At 36.2% G+C, this 17,555-nt stretch overlaps 1 protein-coding gene across 1 annotated transcript in view; it reads right to left on the bottom strand.

Moving 5' to 3' along the window:
- Positions 1–16,425, bottom strand: part of LOC136040410 (protein sidekick-like) — a gene marked incomplete in the record, with an annotated part of 274,067 nt that extends 257,642 nt beyond the window's left edge. Inside the window, 2 exon segments of the mRNA XM_065724684.1 lie at positions 9,273–9,541; positions 16,277–16,425. Coding sequence (XP_065580756.1) covers positions 9,273–9,333 — 61 coding nt within the window.
- Between the last annotated feature and the right edge of the window lie 1,130 nt (positions 16,426–17,555).

Genomic DNA, 17,555 nt, shown 5'->3' with positions numbered 1-17,555 from the left:
CACCAATATATACTGTGTAGTCGCTACAGAGAGCTAATAGCCAGCTTCTTTTCTAGTCCAAGCACAAAACATTGCTAAAAATACAGTCAGAATAAAAGAGTAAAATCTTATTCCAGACTTCTCTATTAGGATATAAAGATTAATTGATCCGAATATTACACAATGATACTTTTTACTAATAGGGATTTATTTCAATTAAGTCGACAAAAAGAAAAGTCACGGCAATATCATAACGATATTCAATAAGGAGTTAATGAGCTATGAACTATCATGTTAATAAGCTATCATATTTGCTTTCCATGAAACAAGTACACAGACTAAGGTTGCGGCTGCACAACGAAATTGTGGGTGATAGAGATAATGTCTTCGTAGGGAGAAGGGAATGGGTTTTAAAATACATCTTTTTCATGCTACAAAAAGTTGTTTTTTGCGAGACATAATTGATCGTAGAATAATTGGCCGTTGAATTTTGTCCCAAATCTTTAAGAATGACTCCTGAATCACAAAGGTCAAAAACTATTCTAGACCACTATATTTTTCCTGGTGTATTATTTTTTTTTGTTGCATTAAATTTTGCTATTGACTTCTGCAACAAAGGAAAGAATCCATACAATGGCTAATGTTACCCTCTAGCTATAGTTACTTATAATTCTCCCCATAGCCTTAGTATAACCGTCTCCAAGGTAACCAATCAGTAACTGCATTAAGTTGTAGACTACGTAACTTAGTAGTAAATCGGGTAGTACTTTTTGTTTCTCACGATTTTTACAAATCGTAAATGTCGTAGGAAACATATTTTTACTACTAGTTTAAATAGGGATGGTGTATTGAACCCCATCTTCGACGGCTTCTAGATAATTTGCCATGACAGCCCCCTCTCCCTATTGCCAGAGTAGGTAAAAGTTCATTTGCAGATATAAAATTTTAAATAATAGTCTAACCTTAATTGGGGCATAGACCAACGAAAGGTCCCTGAGGGGGTGGGGATGTTTTTCGGACAAATTATCCTAAATTAGTTCTCTAGACCGTTTTCTTAGGAGGAAAGGGATATCCCCAACCCCCAGAGAACAAAGTTAGTAGATGGCGGGACTGCCATTCCTAAGGATTTTCTCCAAGATCTAGGGCTAAGGGTGGCGTTACTGTGCCACGCGGGGAAAAAACTGTGCAGAACTGATCCGAGACGTACACAACTGTGGAAAGCGGGTAGTTTCTCGAGCTTTCTATTGTTTATTCTACCGTAGAAAAAACGTTCCGCAATTTGTTTTAGAATATTTTAATTTTTTCGTACATTAGGCTTTGTTTTAATTTGTTTCACTGTCTATGCCAGAAAAAGCTCTTTTTATAAAAAAAAAAAAATTGCATTCTAGATGAAGGTCAAGGTCTTGTATTAGTTAAGAAAATTAATTGCCGAATTTCTTGTCTCAATAATTGGCTTTAGTGATGTTACGTAAATTGCAGGCATCTGTAGAAGATTTTTGGTGTTCCTGCAATCATGTCTGAAAGGTCAGTTGTCCTGCCAACACCTAGCATCTAAGTTTTTGAGAAAATCGCTAAGTAGTATTTTTTTTGTGTGTGTGCGTGTTTTTCAATGGGGCAAGCAAATGAAGATATATCATAAATGAGTAATATAAATAGAAATGTATAACAAATAAGAATATAAATGACAAAATAAACGAATTTGTCAATAGTTTTGTTTTCTTCCCGTCTTAGTTATTCCGTCTTCTGTTGGACGTAAATACTGGGTTTTGTAATTCGAATATGTCCATACAGGCAGGGATGTAATTTGTTATGAGGTAGGGGGCAACTGCCCCTCCCACGACCTCGATTTGCATTCATGTCTGAAGGCTCAGTTGTCCTCTGCCAACACCTAGCATCTAAGTTTTTGAGAAAACCGCAAAGTAGTATTTTTTGTGTGTGTTTTAATGGGGCAAACAAATGAAGATATATTATAAGTAAATAATTTAGTGAAATTTTGCAATAAATAAGAATATACATGACAGAAAAAACGAATTTGTCAATAATTTTGTTTTCTTCTCGTCTTTGTTATTCCGTCTTCTGCTGGACGTAGATACTGAATTTTGTAATTCGAATTAGGTTCATACAGGCAGGGATGTAATTTGATATTAGGTAGTGGGCAACTGCCCCTCCCACCACCTCAGTTTCCCCCCCGACCCCCTTTTGCCCCCCAGCTAAAATTTGGTTTCTTCAAAAACTCTTGTTAAAACTAAGATGAGCCGGCATAATTTAAGCATCCACAGAAACGCGTGAATTTCTTTAGTATATTTATAAATATATGGTACTATCAGTTTTTCACTCATTTTTCAGTTTTTCAGACTCATTTTTCAGTTTTTCACTGTTGTTTTCACTTGATTTGGGAAAATTGGCTCCAACTTTGACCCCACTCCCCAGGATTTTGACAAAATTATGCCACTGCATTCAGGGTTTAGGGTATCGAAAATTGATGAACTCTGCACCAAAACCAGAAAACCGGTGAAAAATACAAGGTCGTATCTCAGACAGAATATTAGATAGAAGCATTCAGACTTCACTGTTGGAGTTACCGTACTGAGATTAGGGAAAATCGATCCTTAAGTCAAAATTGAGTTTAGGTGTGGATACTAGGTTTTTTCGGAGGTTAGCCAAGGTCTGTGCTGAGAACAAAATAACGAGTCAGAAAAGAAAGGTTTTAGATCAGGGAAGCATGGTTTTAGCATTTCTTTGGACCGAAAATAGATTGGGGTTTTTTATGGCACTTGGTATTAACCAAGTGACATATAGCAATCGCAAATTCTGTCGGTCTGTCTGTCGGTCCCGGTTTTGCTACTTTAGGCACTTCCAGGCAAGCTAGGACGGTGAAATTTGGCAGGCGTATCACGGACCGGACCAGATCAAATTAGAAATAGTCGTTTTTCCGATTTGACCATCTGGGGGGGGGAATAGGGGGCCCGTTAATTCGAGAATAATAGAAAAATTTAAGTATGTTTAACTTACAAACGGTTGATCAAATCTTAATGAAATTTGATGTTTAGAAGGATATCGTGTCTCAGAGCTCTTATTTTAAATCCTGACCAGATCTGGTGACATTGGGGGGAGTTGGGAGGAGGAAACCTAAAATCTTGGAAAACTCTTTTGAGTGGAAGGATCGGGATGAAACTTGGTGGGAAAAATAAGCACAAGTCCTAGATACATGATTGACATAACCGGAACGCCGCCCTCTTTGGGATAGTAGGGAGGAGTTTTAATTCTGAAAAATTAGAAAAAATTAGGTATTTTTAACTTACGAACGGGTGATCGGATCTCAATGAAATTTGATATTTAGAAGGATATCGTCTCTCAAAGCTCTTATTTTAAATCCCGACCGGATCTAGTGACATTGGGGAGAGTTTGGGGAGAACCTAAAATCATGTTCAACGCTTAGTGGAGGGATCGGGATGAAACTTGGTGGGGAAAATAGGCAGGAGTCTTAGGCACGTGATTGACATAATTGGAACGGATCCGCTCTATTTGGGGGAATTGGGGTGGGGGGGGGTGGAGGGTTAATTCTGAAAAATTAGGAAAAATGACGTATTTTTAGCTTACGAAGGAGTGATCGGATCTTCATTAAACTTCATATTTAGAAGGACCTCGTAACTCAGATCTCTTATTTTAAATCACAACCGGATCCAGCGTCACTGGGGGGGGGGGAATATTAGAAAATAAAGCGGAGAGATCAGGATGAAACTGGGTGGGAAGAATAAAAACAAGTCTAAGATACGTGACTGGCATAACCGGACCGGATCTGCTCTCTTTGGTGGAGTTGGGGGGGGGGGTAATTCGGAAGAATGAGGTATTTGTAACTTACGAACGGGTGATCAGATCTTAATGAAATTTGATATTTAAAAGGATCTTGTGCTTTAAAGCTCTTATTTTAAATTCCGACCAGATCCTGTGACATCAGGGGGAGTTAGAGGGGGAAACCGGAATTCTTGGAAAACTTGAAAATTGGGGTATTTTTATCCTACGAATAGGTGATTGGATTTTAATGAAACTTGATATATAGAAGGATCTTATGTCTCAGATGCTCCATTTTCGACTCGAATTGGATCCGGGGACATAGAGAAAAACAAAAATCTTGGAAAACGCTTAAAGTGGAGAGATCGGGATGAAACTTGATGGGAAGAATAAACACAAGCTCTAGATACGTGACTGACATAATTGGAACAGATCCGTTCTCTTTGGAGGAGCTGAGGGGTGTTAATTTGGAAAAATTAGAAAAATTGAGGTATTTGGAACTTAAGAACAAGTGACTGGATCTTAATGAAATTTGATATTTAGAATGAATTAATATCTCAGAACTCCGTTTTCAAATCCCGACCATATCTGTTGACATTGGGCGGAGTTGGAGGGGGGAATCGGAAATCTTAGAAAACGCTTAGAGTGGAGGAATCGGGATGAAGCTTGGTGGATAGAATAAGCAAATGTCGTAGATACGTGATTGACGTAACCGTACTGGATTCACTCTCTTTGGAGGAGTTGGGGGAGGAGGTCAGTTTTTGACGAGTTTGGCGCTTCTGGACGTGCTAGGACGATGAAAATTGGTAGGCGTGTCAGGGAGCTGCACAAATTGACCTGATAAAGTCGTTTTCCCAGATTCGACCGTCTGGGGGGCTAAAGGGAGAGGAAAAATTAGAAAAAATTAGGTATTTATAACTTACGAGTGGGTGATCGGATCTTAATGAATTTTGACATTTAGAAGGACATCGTGACTCAAAGCTCTTATTTTAAATCCCGACCGGCATTAAGCCTCTGATTTTCCTTTTAAATCAATCTATTAATTCTTAGAATTTTGGTAGAGCTCATGCCATACGAACTCTTGGCTCTAAGCTCTTCTGGCCTCGTCACAAATGCCATATGAGCTCTTGTTTTTTGTAACACGATCATTAACACCATTTTGGTAAACTTTCTCAGTTACAAATGTTTATTTCTTTGACTGATACTGGTTTACCGTTTTATAAAAAAAATATACTAGAAAATCAAGCGTATTTAATTTTATAGACGCATTTGAAAATTATTCTTTTCGTACGCAATTTGTTTAATATTGAATTGGCCTCTACAGACAAGCCTTCGGGATTTGAATTTTTTCCTGTTTTGTTTTTCCTCAGGTTCCCTCTGTTTCATTGCTTTTAGAATTGGCTTCTAAAGGTGTCGTGTGACGTTATCGTCAAACTGAAATGGATAGCAAACAATCTTAAACTAGACACGCACTATTAATTGGATTCATTCAATTCAATATTTTTTGAAGTTCCTTTTTACCGAAATGCAGTACCACACTTTTAGAAGCAATAAAATAAAGGAACTGATAATGTGAACATGCTTTTTGCTGTAGGCCTATCTTAGAAACCCAAAAAACTTTTCTCAACCAAGAAAATGGTTGATAGCATCCTCTAAAAACCCAAAACGCTTTGTATTTTAGTTATTCCGCTTTCTTTTAAAATACATGTTTTATGCCAGCATCTATGGGATTTTGAAGCTGCAATACTAAATCAGGCCTAGCTTCGCCTACTGAATTCGGTTTTTCTCTTTTTTTTTTCTTTCTATTTATTTTTGATTTAATGTCCCCTCCAATGAATGTCGATGTCAAGTTGGAATTTTATGTTGGCATTATATATTGTACATGACTTCCTCGAGCCTGGCAAGCGTTAGATCAAACAAGAGGTAGTGAGTGGTGGGTGCGGTTCAATATTTTTCCTTTCCAGTGTTCTTCACCATAGAGACTTACGGGGGGGGGGAGAAATGATGACGTGGTTGTTTTCTATTATTTAGATTTACTGTCGAGCTAATGAATAAACGCATCTATCTAATATATTCTCTGAGGCCAACCTGACTTTTATACATAATAATGATAGATGGTAATAAGATTACCTAAGCTATGGATTTCAGGTGATTGATTTTTCTAACGATAATTTCGACAGGACCTGTGCCTGTCATCATCAGGTTAAGTTCAAATTTCTTGCCAGAAAGTAAAATCACTAAATAAATAAAACTAAAAACACTGAACAACACTAATGATGAGCCGAACCTGGAATTATTGTTGTGCCATGGCCCGAATTTTGGTAGAGGCATTGATGCTGTCCTAGTAGATCTTAAAGAGGTTGAGCCTTTAGGAAAGGGTGGAGTTTTTTGTGAGTTTTCAATTTATGGGTGACGGGTTCCCAGATTTCGCTAATGTGAAATTCACCATTGTCTTTATTGATGGCTGGTTTATTTTTAGCAATTTCCAAAGCTTCTCTGATTTTCTGCTTTAAGAGTTGTGGGACAATAGCAATAAGTTGGGCTTGGTCAAACTTAATGGAGTGGAAAGGGTTTTCAAAGATATGATAAAAGGGTTTATCATAGATATGATAAAAGGGTATATTATTACGTAGGCTATCTATCTAATACCTAAAAATTCAATTCTTGTCTCAAGAAATGAAAAAAAAAATACGAAATGTACAATGGGTAGGCCTATAGACTATTCGAGGATAAAAGTGCAATCTAAAAAAAAACAAATGATGGGAAATGAATGAAAAAAATATTTTGGTATACCTTTAACGCTTCTAAAGCACGCACCACTAATTTTGTTGAAAATAAAGAAAGTTTCATAAAAAATTGTGCATGATCTTAGTTTTATTTTTTATTCAACTTCTAGTCCGAGGAGTTATCCACTTTCCGCCCCTAGTGAGCATGCTTAAAATACCACATGTGCCGTGCAATTCCACCAAGCATGGTACAGTCCCCGCAACACTTGGCACACGCCATGTGGTGGAACGTGATTTCTGAAAGTCGGCAATTCCTGGTTCTTATCTACCTCAGAGAACAAATTGTTTATTCATTTAAACATTAATAAACGTGCACAAATAGTACTATCATGACTCCTAGAATAAACAGTTACAACTGTTAATATTCAACATTCAACAGTAAAGGTCCTTTTCATTGACTATCCAGTTGTAAAATTAGGGGTTAAACTGTAGAATTTTGATGTTTTCCTGATATTCTAATTGTTAATTAAAAGACCAACAAATGCATCCCTTAGCGAGGAGGGAAACGGTTTAGAGGGTTTTCCTAGGCATGTGGTCAAAAATATTGAAAAATTGCAATTTAAAAAAAAACAATTCTTTAATGCCCCAACGAGGGACGGATGGGATCTCTTTAGGACCAATTTCAAAGCCCTCGCTCCCTTCCTGTGAGCAGCTATGTCATTAATGATTTTATATTTATATATATATATATATAATACTGTACTTCGATCCTTTCCCGATAAAAGACATTTGCTCTGTTCATATACGTCTATGAAAATCGCTACAATTAGGGGAGGGGTCCCCAAAAAGATTGATCCAAATGACATGCCAAGAAAAATTTAAGAATGTTCCACAAAACACACTTACTGACCTCTCCCCAAGCATAATCCTATGACTCCCCCCCCTCCAAGGACACCTATTTACATACCCCTCCTCTACACCTATTTATATGATTCCAAATTCTGAAAACTGGATGTTTTCGTGATTAAAAACTTATCATTTTCATCGACAATATGTTTGGTTCATCGACAAAAGTATAGAGCAATATGGCTCAGTAGTACCTAAAACTCTAAGAAACCTAATTTTGAAACAACAAAAGAACCAAATTTTGATGCTTATTCAAAATATTAACTATTAACTGAACAGGTACAATCGAAACTAGTTTAAAGGGATGATGCATGTAAATGATGCACAGACACTTTATAAATTAGGAAAGCTCCAAAGAACAGTGAGAAAGATAGCAAGTGGAATGAGCCCAGGTGGTATTCATGCGTTTCAATTTCCCCTCTCCAGGCAAACCAGTCACGGATGAAGAAGAGCAGGATTTCCGGATGTACTAATACCACAATCCTCGAACACTAGAGCATTATACAAAACGGTTACCCAGGAAATATTCACTTTTGATCGGATACAAAAGGACAATCTTTTTGCCTAAACACAACAAAATTTTTAGCAAGTTGATGCCTAAGAAATGAGACAGAAAAAATAAGGCACTACGTGACGGGCACGTACTTTTTAGGGGAAATAGTGTAGAATTATTTGACAATTTGAATAAGAAGTGCCTGGAAATTTCGGATAGTTGGCATTTTGAGGGGGCCGGACCCCCTCAGTATATGTCCCTGTTCTGGAGGAGATAAATTCTCTCCAATTTCACCATACTAGCAAACACGGGGACAAACAAAGCCCCACCCGAAGGATCCCTAGCTCTTATTTAGGAGGTTCAAAACGAACAGAAATTACAGCTAAACCAAGTAATCAACCCTAGAACTAGCTGAAATTATAGGGAATATAAAGAAGTGAAACCAAGAAGTCTGGAAATACCATGTCTAGCACAATGTTAATGATTAACTGAAAGCTAAATAGGATCCTGAAAATATACAAAAATAACTGTTAAGAAAATTACACACCTATTAGTTTTTTAAATAGCTTAGCAATAACAATAATAATAAACTACCATACTCATTTTCTTTTTTTTTTCACACAAGACTAAACATAGCCTAAATAAGACTAAAAAGAATTCGTCGTTATATATTTTTTTAAGCGAGTTTAACAAGCAGAGGTGTAACATAAAGGTGTGAGAGGAGGGAACCTTCCCCCTTTATAATTTATTCGGTCAGTTGGGAGACAAAATCAATTGTATAGAAATTTCAAATTTTACAAAAATAGCAATCTCTATTTGCAATACAGCTGGTAAAAATAATCCATCAGTGTTTAAAGTATATTGATCCCCCCTCCCACCTCAAGGAACGTTGGCTAGTGGGGCCTCTCTTTGCAACTCTATCAGGTTTTAAAATGTCTAGAATAAAAAAACATTCACTGTTGGTGTGCGTTATGCTTTCAGTAAAGCAGATGATGCAAATTAAAAGAAGGATCAAGGAGCAGCCCCCTCCCTATTTATAAGCCAATATGACAATTTGTGTTGGTTAAATATTTAATTAATTTACTAGACTAGTATTTTACTAGGTTTTATGTATAGCCTATATGGTTAAATTTCAGAATTGCTTTACAATTTTTATTTGACAACTTTTTCTAGCTTACAGGACAAATCTGGCATCAAGTCTAAGGTCAAAACAAAAGATAGTTTTTCGGAAAGCACTTTTCAGACGAAAAGAAAAAAATCGCACCATTTGATTTTTCGTTGGAAAAAAAAAATTCTACGAGCTAGCCCTCTGAAAAAAAAATGTATATGGGTGCCCTCGTGTCAAACACTAAATATAAGTAAAACAGAGATCATACCTTCTGAAGATCCAGAAGTTATCAAAATTAATCCAAGAAAAAAACAACCAATCATCTTCATTTCAATATAATCACTATTGATGCAAACTATATATTAAACTATGTTCACAGCAGTATTATGAATAACTCATATATCACCCTTGCATAGCTTCCACGAGCATAGGCAGCTGCAAACAAATTGTTATCACAAAAAACTTGTAAATAGCTCCCAAATAGCATTATTTAGACTACATTTCAGTTCAACTTGTCTGTGTGACTCCTCAATTGACCTGAAAGCAAATAATATGATAAAAGGTACTTGTGTATTATCCAGAACACACTCAAGAAGTGAAGTTAGGTTAATCATATTGAAATATACCAATATATATTGAAAATATAATACTTTAGAAACAAAATTATGGAAGCTACAAAAAATAATTATGGAAAGCAGGCCAACCAGAACGCATTATATTAAATACCTAACCTAGTCACCACTATATATTAAATATTTAATAAAAATATACCTATATCGTAGTTTTTCTCAATGAAACTAAAGTTAATTATAACCAGATTTTATAGATTCAAATTCTTGAGTGTGTTCTGGATAATAAAGAAGTATCTGATAAAAAAAGGTTAAGCAGTTTACAAGTCAAAATAAACATTTGCGTCCTGTCTTTATCTTGTATACCTTCTAGATTATTTTCAGTCTTAAAACAATAAACCAAAAGCAATGCTAGCTTAAATGAGAGATGGGAATGATAGATGTTCGGTCAACATTGAAAGTATATTCTTCGGAAACTGTGCTGAATTTTCCCAGTTGGGACCTTTGAGCTTATCTCAGGGACGGGGGAGGCGCTCCTCCTGTGTCCAAGCAACCTGTGGTCAATAGGATTTTTACAAATGGTATTGCCTAAAACCCCAAATAACATATTTTAGCATAAGTTTATCCCCAGTAGCAGACACTGGATAAATAACTGTAAGTAAAAGCAGTTTACTCTAGTTTGATGCTCCTATGGTAAACAGTTCCCATAGTATGAACTGTAAGTATGGAGCAATATGGCTCAGTAGTACCTAAAATTCTAAGAAACAGAATCTTAATAACAATAGATATAACAAAAGAATCAAATTTTGATGCTTATTCAGAATATACAAAAATTCATCAAGTTTAATGTTACCCATCAAAAGTTAAAAGAATGAAAAAAGTGGCCCAATTTCGAAGAAAGGGAAGAAACACCCCCAAAGCATCAAGTGATCTTAATGAAAATCACACCATCTGATTCAGCATATCAGAAAACCCTACTATAGAGGTTTCAAGCTCCTATTTATGAAAATGTGGAATTTTGCTTTTTTTGCGAGAAAACAGATCAGAGATGCGTGTTTATCTTATTTTTTTCCAGGGGCGATCCTATAAAACCAACAGTCCTAGAAGATTGAGAGAGGGCTTGTCTGACCAGAAATCAAAAGTTCTAGTGCCCTTTTTAAGTGACCAAATATATTGGAGAGCAGCTGGCCCTCTTCCTGCGTCCCTTTTCCCCCTAAGTCACCTGATCAAAATTTAGAGACAGCCATTTTTATGGCACTTGATATTTAACCAAGTGACATATAGCAATCGCAAATTCTGTCGGTCTGTCTGTTGGTCCCGGTTTTGCTACTTTAGGCACTTCCAGGTAGGCAAGGACAATGAAATTTGGCAGGCGTATCAAGGACCGGGCCAGATTAAATTAGAAATAGACACTTTCCAGATTTTATCATCTGGGCGAGTGGGGGCCGGTTAATTCGGAAAAAATAGAAAAAATGAAGTATTTTTAACTTACGAAGGGTTGATCAGATCTTAATGAAATTTAATGTTTGGAAGGATATCGTGTCTCAGAACTCTTATTTTAAATCCCGACTGGATCTGGTGACATTGGAGGGAGTTGGGAGGGGGAAACCTAAAATCTTGGAAAACACTTAGAGTGGAGGGATCGGGATGAAACTTGGTGGGAAAAATAAGCCCAAGTCCTAGATACATGATTGACATAACTGGAACGGATCCGCTCTCTTTGGGGTAGTTGGGGGGGATGATTCTGAAAAATTATAAAAAAATGAGGTATTTTTGACTTACGAACAGGTGATTGGATCTCAATAGAATTTGATATTTAGAAGGATATCGTGTCTCAAAGCTCTTATTTTAAATCCTGACCGGATCTGGTGACACTGGGGGGAGTTAAGGGGGTGGAACCTAAAATCCTGGAAAACGATTAGAGCGGAGGGATCGGGATGAAACTTGTCGGGAAAAATAAACAGAAGTCTTAGATATCTGATTGACATAGTTGGAAAGGATCCGATCCATTGGGCCGGGAGTTACTTATGAAAAATTAGAAAAAATGACGTATTTTTAACTTACGAATGAGTGATCGGATCTTCATGAAACTTCATATTTAGAAGGACCTCGTAACTCGGATCTCTTATTTTAAATCTCAACCGGATCCAGCATCATTGGGGGGGGGCGGAAATCTTAGCAAATACTTAAAGCGGAGAGATCAGGATGAAACTGGATGGGAGGACTAAAACAAGTCTAAGATACGTGACTGGCATAACTGGAACGGATCCGCTCTCTTTGGTGGAGTTGGAGGGGGAGGGGGTAATTCGGAAAAATGAGGTATTTGTAGCTTACGAACGGGCGACCAGATTTTAATGAAATTTGATATTAAGAAGGATCTTCTGCTTTAAAGCTCTTATTTTAAATTCCGACCAGATCCTGTGACATTGGGGGGAATTGGAGAGGGAAACCGGAATTATTAGAAAACGTGAAAATTGGGGTATTTTTATCTTATGAATAGGTGATCGGATCTTAATGAAACTTGATATATAGATGGATCTTATGTCTCAGATGCTCCATCTTCGGCTCGAATTGTATTCGGGGACATAGGGGTTGGAGGATGGAAACAGAAATCTTGGAAAACGCTTACAGTGGAGATATCGGGATGAAACTTGATGGGAAGAATAAACACAAATTCTAGATACGTGATTGACATAATTGGAACGGATCTGTTGTCTTTGGAGGAGTTGGGGGTGTTGATTTGGAAGAATTAGAAAAATTGAGGTATTTTTAACTTAAGAACGGGTGACCGGATCTTAATAAAATTTGAATTTAGAAGGAATTCATGTCTCAAAGCTCTTATTTCAAATCTCGACCAGATCTGTTGACATTGGGGGGAGTTGGAGGGGGAAATCGGAAATCTTGGAAAACACTTAGAGTGGAGGAATCGGGATAAAGCTTGGTGGATAGAATAAGCAAATGTCGTATATACGCGATTGCCGTAACCGTACTGGATTCGCTCTCTTTGGGGGTGTTGGGGGGAGGGGTTCAGTGCTTTGGCAAGTCTGGTGCTTCGGGACGTGCTAGGACGATAAAAATTGGTAGGCGTGTCAGGGAGGTGCAAAAATTTACTTGATAAAGTCGTTTTCCCAGATTCGACCATCTGGGGGGCTAAAGGGAGAGGAAAAATTAGAAAAAAATGAGGTATTTTTAACTTACGAGTGGGTGATTAGATCTTAATGAATTTTGATATTTAGAAGGATATCGTGACTCAGAGCTCTTATTTTAAATCCCGACCGGTATTAAGCCTCTGATTTTCCTTTTAAATCAATCTATTGGTTCTTAGAATTTTGTTAGAGCTCATACCATATGAGCTCTTGGCTCTTAGCTCTTCTTGCCTCATCACAAGTGCCATGTGAGCTCTTAGCTCTTGTTGTTCAGCAAAATCAAAAAAATCTAACAACTATGTCTCTGATAATGACATTTCTCTCCAGAGTCCCCAGGGGAAGGGCTGCAAGGTATGAACTTGTCCATAATTTAAAAATAGAATTGGCTATTAGGAAGTATACAGATTTTTTGGGGGGAGGGGGGATTTTTCTGCTGCGTGGGAGGATTTTTTTGTTGGGGAAAGGAGTTTTTCACAGAGTGGGAGCCAGATTTCTAGACCTTGTGTAAAAAAACGAATAGACTTAAATATTAAAAAAACAAGCTTTTTCAACTGAAAGTAAGAAGCAACATTAAAACTTAAAATAAACAGAAATTACTACGTATATAAGGGGTTTTCCCCCTCCTGAGTACCTTGCTCTGAGATGTTTGTTTTTGTAATGAAATTTTTGTTAATTTTTATTCTTTTTTGTTAAGACTGTTCATAATGGGATTTCACTAAAGTCAAGATTTAGCACTAGTTTGAGCCAATGAGCAGCCAGCCAGAAGATTCTATGAAAAATCTGACTGGCTCAAGTTAGGGCTTGCTAATATTCAGTTTTTTCATAAAATCTTTTGATTGGCTGGAAAATTCTAATTAGCTCAAATTAACACTAGCTAATCTTGTTATTAGTGAAATCCTATTGTGAACAAGTTTTAGACTCTGAGTATGGGCTGTGAGTGGTCCAAAATACCCGCAAGTTTTCATCATTCTTTTCATCTTTTATTTTATTTTCCTATTTTTTATTTTATTTTAATCTTTTTTTATTTAAAGGTTTCTTTTATTTAATTAGTCTTTGCAATGTGCTATACATTCATACATCAAATGTTTTTTTCTTGGAACACTCATCATCAAATATATTTTTGAACAATATTTTAATTTTGCAAAAATAAGTTAGTTTTTAAAGTGAAAATTCTAGATTTGGTTCTAATTAGCTTCTCTTTTTTCTTCAAATGGTTGCTATCAGAGGTATCTTATGAAAAGTCTGAGTGGGAATTTTTCTTGCCTACAAGTTGTTCAGACAGGTAGTAAAAATTGTAGTTGCAATGTGAAGTAATGCAAATTTACTGATCTTGCCAATTTCCCAGTAGCTTTACCCCTCTTTGATACCTTGGACTTTATGCTAAAGTTTGATTATTTATTCCAACTGTTTAAGAATGACTCCTGAAACACAAGTGGCATTTAATTAGAATAATAAGTTCTAGAAAAAAACCTTAGCATACTACAAATAATGAAATATACAATTCCATAATTTATTATTATGAGTTACAAAAAAATAAACAAATTTGAATGGTGTTTTATTTATTCAGTATACAATGCACAGTTACAAATCATAAATTCAGAATCTGAGAATCTGTAAATGGCAGATTGACCACTTTCTTCCTTTTGGCTAATTGTTTTTTGTTTTTTTTTAATGTTGGCCTTAGTCATGTCTGGCTGATTTTGTCTAAAAAAAATTTTGGGTTCCTAGAACCATTCCCCCAGTCTTACAAATTCTTGTAAATCTTTTGGTGACTAAGAATAGCAAAAACTGTAGCCTCTCTTCACAAACATTTTGTCTATTGCAACTGTAATGTCAACTTAAATGAGTATGCTTTGGTATATGGCTAGATCTAGCGTTGAATTTTGAGTAATTCTTCTTAATATGGAAAAAAACACATTTCCTTCTATGATAGATCATTAGAAACCACAGTAATGACAGTTGCAAGTAGGGATCTGGAAAATGGAACTGTCTAGGGATAGATTTAGGAATCCATGTGAACAGCCATATCAAATAATAAGCAACAAAATAAATGTAGTTAGATCCTTTTTCTATGGATATAATGAAAGGTTATGATGGTTAGGTTACAGTTTGTGGAGAAAAATGTTACATAGAAAAAGACATACTTCTTGCCAAATCAACTTGACCAAATGCAAATAAGGTTCTTCTCAAATGGTGTGGAAAGGGGTTATAAAAAAAGATTCTGAGGAAATAATGGGAGACATTAAATAGTGGAGCTCTGGACAGAGTGGAGGACAAGTGTGAACACCTGTATTAGCCTCTGGTAGCTTTGTGCTGTAAGCAGTAGTAGCATTATTTGCACACCAGTGGTTTGCACTTTGCACACCTTACGAAAGATTCGGACAAAGGTGCAATTGGGCTTCTGCAAAAGATTCTACAGAGATATAGTACACCATCATAATGCGGAAGAAAGATTGTAGAAGAATGGCAGAATATACTGCTTTTTGCTCTTCCAAATGTGATAGATGTCTGCAACTTTTGGCGACATGTGGCTTTGATAAAAACTCTAAATGGCACCCAGAGATTCTCTAACATAGTAGGCATTGTCCAGCACCTTCTGACCTTACCATTTTTGAGCGTTGTTGTGGAACGATTCTTTTCGGCCTTGAAAGATGTTAAAATAGATCATAGAAACTCACTCAAAAGTGTGACCCTTACCTCAATTATGCAGGCCAAGTCTAGCATGAAAAGGAAGAGACATGTGTTCCATAATCTAGAAGTCAATACTCCCCTCTTAAATCTACTCGAATTTGCAAAAGCCAACACGACAGGAGAAGAGTGCCTTCAGTGAAATTTTTAAAGTACAGTTAAAAAAGAAAAAAATATGAAAGTTGGTTTTTTATTTGAGGAAAAAAAAGGAATTAACTTGATTTGACATGTTATAATTACAGTGTGCACAACGTGTTTTAGACAATATTGGAAACCTTTAGAAAATAAAAATATAATTATAGTAATTATTTTATCTAAAAAAAAAACAGCAAATGCAGAGTTGAATTTCCTTATTTCTTACTTTTAAATTACCTTACTAGTTAAATAAATTATATTTCTGCCTTACAATATAAATTTACTAATCTTTTAGCAGTTGATTTACTTTCACAGTCAGAAAAGTGACCCAACTATTTGGAAATGGTATACAATAAAGAATTTAATAGTAGGCTAGCCTACTAATTTGTTTTGTTTAGCTTATTTATTTCAGAAATTGCCAACAAACATATGTTTACCAAATCACCTACCTTCCCATGAGATTTATAAGGTTAGAATCCTAATAAGGCTAGGAGATTTATTAGGGAATCTAGGCTTTTAAGGTATTAGATTACTCCCCCCCCCCTATCCAAACGGCACCATTGATGCTAGGGTTGAAGCTTTAAAAAAACCTAGCCTCTCTAGCCTTTTGAAACTTACAGTCAAGAAGGGCTTAAGCAACTGATTAATTAAAAAATCCCTATTTTAAAACTTTATCCAAGGACTAAAAAAGGAACGGCACCTGAATAGAACCAATATTTTAAAGGCCACAGTACCTTTACTGTTTTTATAAAAAGAAACAATTTCCTATATCCAAAGATTCTTGGCCTTGATCTTGGATATTTCCTGATAGGAATCACAGCTTATACTAAATTCAAAATTGGTGCCTTAGGCTGAATTTAGATAAAATAAGAAAATAATCGAGCTATATTGAATGGTCTGTGTCAAAATATTATTCCAAAAAACTATTTAATACGCAGCACAACAAAACTAAATAAAAAAAAATTCAAAATATTGTTAAAAGACTATACACTCCGTATTTACTTATACTGTAGTAGTAGCTAAAGGTGCATTCGGCAGCTTACGCTGATCTGCTATCGCTATGTTTAGAGCTCAGTCACAATGACTTTTAAATAATACCGAGAACATGATATAACAGCTTCGAATCAATGAGAACTTTTCAGTCACTGGAATTTTTTGAAAAATATAGTTTGCTTAAATTAGCATTAGCTAATTATAAGTATTAGCAAATTCTCATGTGAAAACACCTTTAATTGTTTATTTCAGACCAAGGATGGGTTATTTTATAAGATAATACAAGAAGCAGAAGAGCTTGTGAGAACCTTTTTAAGAAATTTTGCGAGCTTCTCCTACACAGGGACCGTTTCAAACATATTGATAATCAAAGGGAAAAAAATGTGAATGTTTACAACTTCGACAAGTATACTTGGTCAAGAAATCATGCATGAGCGCCCATAAGCTGAATTTTATGGAGGAGGGGGCTTACTTGGTATAATCGGCACTTTCAATGCTGTATAACAGAAACCACAAAACAACAATATCATAGGCAGCGCAATAGCATTGTATCCTTTTAATAGTCAAAAGTGATTGAAGGGCCAGTGTCAATCCCCTATGCAAATTATTTCCCCTAACACATCCAAACGAAACTTTGAGATAACCATTTTGCTCAGCGTAATTTGAATGTCCGAAAATAATGATTTTGAGCTTGAAAACTTCCCCTCCAATACCTTCAGGGAAAGGGTTGTAAGTTATGCCCTGGAGGCATATAATGTTTTTATAGCAAGTGTGGCTGTAGAAACCTCGGGGGGGGGGCTCATTGAATTGGTAATCAATAGTTCTAGTAGGGTTGTTAACAGTCAGAAGTAATAGGAGGTCAACCAGCCCCCTTCCCCTATTCCAATCATTTCTCTAAACACGTCCAATCAATATTTTGAGATAGACCTTTTTCTCAGCGTAGCTGAAAGGTCTAGAAATCATGTCTTTGAGGATGAAATACCTCTCCCCCCCCTCATAGCCCTCATGACAAGGGTTGTA

Source organism: Artemia franciscana, chromosome 20 (assembly GCF_032884065.1).
Source record: "Artemia franciscana chromosome 20, ASM3288406v1, whole genome shotgun sequence".
Classification (NCBI taxonomy): Eukaryota; Metazoa; Arthropoda; class Branchiopoda; order Anostraca; family Artemiidae; genus Artemia; species Artemia franciscana.
The sequence above is the reverse complement of the archived record's forward strand: the minus strand, read 5'-3'. Positions and strand labels throughout refer to the sequence as shown.